The sequence below is a fragment of the Rutidosis leptorrhynchoides genome, chromosome 11, assembly GCF_046630445.1.
Source record: "Rutidosis leptorrhynchoides isolate AG116_Rl617_1_P2 chromosome 11, CSIRO_AGI_Rlap_v1, whole genome shotgun sequence".
Taxonomy (NCBI): domain Eukaryota; kingdom Viridiplantae; phylum Streptophyta; class Magnoliopsida; order Asterales; family Asteraceae; genus Rutidosis; species Rutidosis leptorrhynchoides.
The window spans coordinates 41,617,172-41,623,063 of record NC_092343.1 but is presented as its reverse complement, the minus strand read 5'-3'; the positions used below and the strand labels follow the sequence as shown (position 1 = coordinate 41,623,063).

General features: G+C 33.0%; 1 protein-coding gene across 3 annotated transcripts; it reads left to right on the top strand.

The window, feature by feature from the left end:
- Positions 1-300: 300 nt before the first annotated feature.
- On the top strand, positions 301-5,426 carry LOC139877762 (probable serine/threonine-protein kinase WNK4). Of its 3 annotated transcripts, none has more exons than XM_071865186.1 (8): positions 301-377; positions 610-668; positions 1,676-1,941; positions 2,041-2,264; positions 2,603-2,760; positions 2,952-3,264; positions 3,904-4,215; positions 4,814-5,426. In XM_071865186.1, exons 3-8 carry the CDS (start codon positions 1,703-1,705, stop codon positions 5,227-5,229), a joined length of 1,662 nt encoding a protein of 553 aa, XP_071721287.1. In that variant the 5' UTR covers positions 301-377; positions 610-668; positions 1,676-1,702; the 3' UTR covers positions 5,230-5,426. The 3 variants fall into 3 exon arrangements, with proteins under 3 accessions (XP_071721287.1, XP_071721288.1, XP_071721286.1); XM_071865187.1 differs by lacking the exon at positions 301-377 and adding an exon at positions 429-437; XM_071865185.1 differs by lacking the exon at positions 301-377 and having other exon boundaries at positions 463-668.
- The last annotated feature ends 466 nt before the right edge of the window (positions 5,427-5,892 follow it).

The following is a 5,892-nucleotide window of genomic DNA, read 5'->3' as shown; positions in this document are numbered from 1 at the left end:
TTCTTACTCCGTATTTATCATTGTCACCACTTGTGTTTCTTTCATCTTCATCTCCATTTCCATAAAGACTTTTGACCCACACCAAGAGTCCAATTTCTCTGGATTACCCACACCAAACATTATTCACTAAATTCCCTTGTCAATTCAACACTTATAATTTACACCCACTTCAAAATTCCCAATTTTTATACTTTAATCTCTCTAAAAATAAAATTTTTACCATTATTAATTAATACCCAAATTAGTATAACTAACAAACAAGACTTTTCAAAGTCAGTACAGATGGATATTAACGATTCTTTGATACTGCCAACAATTGACTACTATCATCATTTTTGGCTTATGTTTGGTGTCGTTTTATGCAAAAAAACATGACGGTAAAACCCTTTAAAAATCTCAATTAATTTTTAATAGATATAGATTTATAGGTATATATGGTGGGCACTCATGTTATATCTCTGTTTTCCCCTGTTTTTCATATTTATAATTAATTTTATTTTATACACACGTATCTTCTTTGGCTTTATTATTATATATAGTTTTGTAAGCAACTATTGGGGTGAAGAAAAGGTGTATACATGGTTAACCCCAAATCAAGATTAATTTCAGGTGATGAAGATGGTTGCAATCGGTATGTTGAGACTGATCCGACTGGGCGATATGGGCGGGTAAGTATTTTGCTTAAATGGGTCATTTGTATTTTAAGTAAGTGAATTTTCTGAATTGTGTAATTGATAATTGCATATAAAGTTTGGATTTTTTATGTTTGAGGCTTTAATTTTAAGCTGTGGGTACGCATATCATACCACTTTTTGTTATATTAGTACTAATAAAGTAGTTTTTTTGAAGAAGGAATTTTTTTTTTTTTTTTTTGAATTCAGGTGGTTAAAGTCATGAAATAGTTGAATTTAAGCTCAAATTAAAGTTATATGAGGGTTGTTATTGAAGATTCTGTGGGAAGAATGATGAAAGTTTTAATCTTTTAAGTAATTACAATCATTTAAGCTCAAATTTTAGTTATGAAAAGTTGAATTTAAGCTCAAATTAAAGTACATGAGGGTTGTTATTGAAGATTCTGTGGGAAGAATGATGAAAGTTCTAATCTTTTAAGTAATTATAATCTTTTAAGCTCAAATTATAGTCATGAATTAATTGAATTTAAGCTCAAATTAAAGTACATGAGGGTTGTTATTGAAGATTCTGTGAGAAGAATGATGAAAATTCTAATCTTTTAAATAATTAAGATTAAAAGGGAGAAATTTTGATTACATTTTTTGGGGAATGAGGAGTTTTGATTTTAGTTCTTACGCCTGAGAAAAAGAAACTAAACGTGTAGTTGATATTTATGTAAATTATGCTGAAACTAGTGAAAGTAATTTTAAGAAGAGATTTTTGATCTTTGAATCTTAGCATGCTCTATGGAATAATTTCTTTAAGTTAAGTTTTTGTATAATTGTACAACTCGAAAATCTTTCTTTATTTTGCCCTGGAAGTTAAAGATTATACTGTGTTGGTTCTTGAACTGTTAAGGGAATTTTTCACTATTAGGCCTATACGTCTTCGATTCATCCATTTAATCTTAATGTAATTGGACCTTCATGGATGCTTTCGAGTTCTTTTTTGGTTATAATGCAGTTGACTTTTTTCAATCTTTGACTAACAAAATTGTTTTCAGTTTAAGGAAGTGCTTGGAAGAGGCGCAATGAAAACAGTCTACAAAGCAATCGATGAACTTCTTGGTATGGAAGTTGCGTGGGGCCAAGTCAAACTTCACGACTTCCTCCGATCCCCCGAAGACTTGCAACGTCTCTACTCCGAAGTTCATCTTCTCGGAACCCTCAATCACGGTTCGATCATAAAATTTTACACCTCGTGGATTGATGTGGACCGAAGAACCTTTAATTTCATTACCGAATTGTTCACATCAGGAACCCTTAAAGAGTAATCAATTTACCCTCTAATTCAAAAAATATATATATATATATATCTTCTAGTCTTTATTAGATTTATTTTTGATTAATTGCTCTTGGATTTATGTAGATATAGAAAGAAATATAATAAAGTGGATATTCGGGCTATAAAGATTTGGGCTCGCCAGATCCTATCGGGCTTGATTTATCTCCATGGTCATGACCCACCGGTGATCCATAGGGACCTAAAGTGCGATAACATTTTCGTAAATGGTCATTTGGGACAAGTAAAGATTGGTGATCTTGGGCTTGCGGCTATTCTACGTGGATCTTGCAGGGCACACACCATAATTGGTACGTCTCTAGCATTGCATTATCCATTTTAAGAACATATATATTTATAGGTGGCATAATAATTAAGTGGGGGTAACGGGTCAAAATGGGTAGGATTAGTATGGTTCGTGTCAAATTGGGTTTGACCCGGCATACTTCTTTGTACAAATCTTATAATTTGATAATACATGAATACAATAGTTATATTTTTTCAATGTAAGTTTTTTTTTTACGAAAAATTATTTATTTCTTTTTGTATTTATTTTCTCATGGTGAGTTAAACAAAAACATCAAATAAAAATTATGGTAAACTGTTTGAGCACCTTACCCTAAAGTTATTGTTCTCATGTATCTTTCAGGTACACCAGAATTCATGGCGCCAGAACTTTATGAAGAAAACTACGATGAATTGGTTGATGTGTACTCGTTCGGCATGTGCATACTAGAAATGCTAACCCATGAATATCCGTACAGCGAATGTACTAATCCAGCACAAATTTACAAGAAAGTAACATCGGTATGGTTCGACTTTAATCACTCGTTTGTCCAACTTTTGATATTTTCTACCCATTTGACATGTTTGCAATAAAACATAACCCGAATCAAATTGTACATATAAATGTGTAAATTTATCAACTTTATTGATTACATGAAAAAATGGTCACGTTGGAATATGAAATCTTACATGTACTACCAACCCTTTTTTAGGGCAAGCTTCCACGCGCGTTCTACAAAATTAAGGATCTTGAAGCCCAATGCTTCGTTGGAAAATGTTTGGTGAATGCTTCAAATAGATTATCAGCTAAAGATTTAATGCTTGATCCGTTTTTAGCTATGGATGAAGATGAAATGACACCTATATCGAAATACATCCCTCAGAAACCGTTTATAAATGACGATATCGAAATCGAGAAGCTGCATTTGAATGGATATACTCCACGAACCAACATGTCTATTGCAGGAAAACTGAATCCGGATGATGATACCATCATTCTTCATGTGCAAATTGCAGATAGCGAAGGTACATTTCACGCCTTTTTAACATATGGTTAATTTTTTTTGCTTCTGATCAAAAAATCAGTTTAGCACAATTTATTTTATTCAACTGCAACATAACTAACTGTATAACGGTAAAATAAGAATTTGAGTGTCTGACAATGGATCAACTTTTAATTTAAAGTACATATCAAACTTTTGAAGTTCTGTTTTTTGTATCAAAAATCGAATCATTACGTTGTATGTATCGGATGACCTTTTACATATTTTGCTTACGTGTTAACCATATAAGGTGCCATGTCACTCTGGTTTACAAGTTAAAAGAGGTCAGATACATATACTATAAATAGTTGAAAATTTAGTATGTACAATCGGAACTTATAAAGTTCGATACACCAATTGAATTTTGGGTAAAACTTGATACTTTGATACATTTTCAGAGACTTGAGTCATAAGTCTGATTATACACCTTACATTTAACAAAACCTTCGGATCATGAATACGTGCCAAAGACTCAAACATCTGATTATTAATTATTACTTCAGACAACGCCCCGTTTTTTTACAACTGATTATCTTATTACAAATATCAAATTATCTTATAATCGGTTTCATAGCAAAGTCATTTAGATTCACTAATTTAAGACTTCATGGTGGATATGCAGGTTCCGTGAGAAACGTATACTTCCCATTTGACATATTGAATGATACTTCAGATGAGGTTGCATTTGAAATGGTTAAGGAACTTGAGATCACAGATTGGGAGCCTTCTGATATCGCTGGTATGATTGAAGGAGAAATTTCTGGGCTTGTACCCAATTGGAGTGGCGACCCGTTTAAACTAAATCGTATTGAAGATGAAGAAGATTATCACAACCATTCTTTACACTCTTTGTCGTCGACCTCATCTTCTCACTTATCGTTCTCGGGCATAAATACTTCCCAACAAATGGTGTCGGGCGGTGATTGGCTGCAAGGTATGCTTTAAAATACTAAATGCAGTTGTAATAGATACGAAACTCTGATCCGTTTCTTTATTAATGGGTCGATTTGGATTCTATTTTCTTTTTAATGGGTCAATTTTTTTTAGATGAGAAAAGAAATGTGTTGAAACTTGAAAGTCACTTAAATTGTATTGTTATCCTTAAGTTCATCTGGGTTAAAAGGATTTTTGCCAACCCTTAGGGTTGTCGTTAATGTATTAAAAAGACTAACACTTTTTAATTACCAAAATTAACCGCTTTGTACAACACATTATTTCACCTTAATGACGGCCCCAAGTGCTGTCGTTAGAAAAATCCCTAGGATGTCGTTAAAAAAAATCCTAAAAATAACTAAAATTGAGGTCATATTTGACATACTAATCTTTTTTCTGTTTTTTTATGAATTAATTTTTTTTTGGACAAAGTGTTTTGGCTCAACCCAGTCCAGCCTTTCAACATGCACCAAAACTACCTGTTTTAACACTTACGCAAAACCCGTTTGGGCACCTTAAAAAAAAAAAAATCCAATCTTGAACTGTCAATAGATTTCTTTGATCAGAACCGTGTTTATGGTCTAAATACGCTCTTGCAGATCACTTTTTTGATGACACAAGTTCTCAAGGGTCTGTAGTTTCAGGATCATATTCAAATTTGAGTTACGTTTCAGCCGAAGGTCACCACGAACACCATTCTATAAGCCCAAAAGACGTAGCCCATAACTCTACTAGGTTTGGTCATGCGAGTCCCTCAAATATTCATGCTGACTTTCATGGAGCTTCAACGTCGAAAGCTAGCAGTGGGTCCGGACCCAAGCTAACCAGAAACCGATCACTTGTTGACATGAGAAGTCAACTTCTTCATAAATCTTTAGTGGAAGAAGTGAGTAAACGCCGTCTTTCAAAAACTGTTGGAACCGTTGAAGATGTTGGGTTCCAGGCACCCGTTGATAACACGAAGTCAAGGCTTGGTGGTGGTCAACGGGTCAAACATAAAGGAAGAAGAGTTTGACTCGAACTGAATGATGATGCCTTTAGACAAAATTATATATGTGTAATTGTAAAAGGCGTTGTACGTTTGTAGTAGACTCGGTTTCAGTACGAGTCAGGTTGTGGTCTCTGGGTCGTTCGGGTTGTGGGCTAGTTGCAAAGGGCTGCCTTTAGAATGACATCACTTCCAATGTATAAAAACCTTCAAATTCAAATCTATATATAGTAATGTATAATTTATAAATTTAATTTAAATTATACTCTATAAAGTACAGGAGGTTACTAGTTTGTTGTTTTCAATCATTACTTTGATAGCAAAATTATATTAAAAGATAGCAAGAAGTTAGAAAATTTGAAGATTTTCAAAGAAAATGAAGTAATTATGATACTATTCATAATGTAACATTTTTTTGGATTTTTTTTATGAGCAGGGGCGAAGTCAGAAATTCAAGATAAGGGGGCTCGAATTATTTATAAATCGTAACTTATAATAAAGGGAACGTGGTCACATCTTTTGAACGATAGTGTCGATACATATTATATGTTACTGAATAAAAGAAACAAAATCATAACAATTACGGAGTATTTTTCTAACATTAAATCATCCCAAACTAATATAACTTATAAAATTTAGTGAATAATAATAGTTAAACTTTGATTGTTGAGGGTGGCTAAGCACCACCCT

Coding starts and splice junctions, on each gene's coding strand:
- LOC139877762 (XM_071865185.1), top strand. CDS start 579: ATGGTTAACCCCAAATCAAGATTAATTTCAGGTGATGAAGATGGTTGC. Junction 1,942..2,040: donor ACATCAGGAACCCTTAAAGA/GTAATCAATTTA, acceptor GGATTTATGTAG/ATATAGAAAGAAATATAATA. Junction 3,265..3,903: donor GCAAATTGCAGATAGCGAAG/GTACATTTCACG, acceptor GTGGATATGCAG/GTTCCGTGAGAAACGTATAC.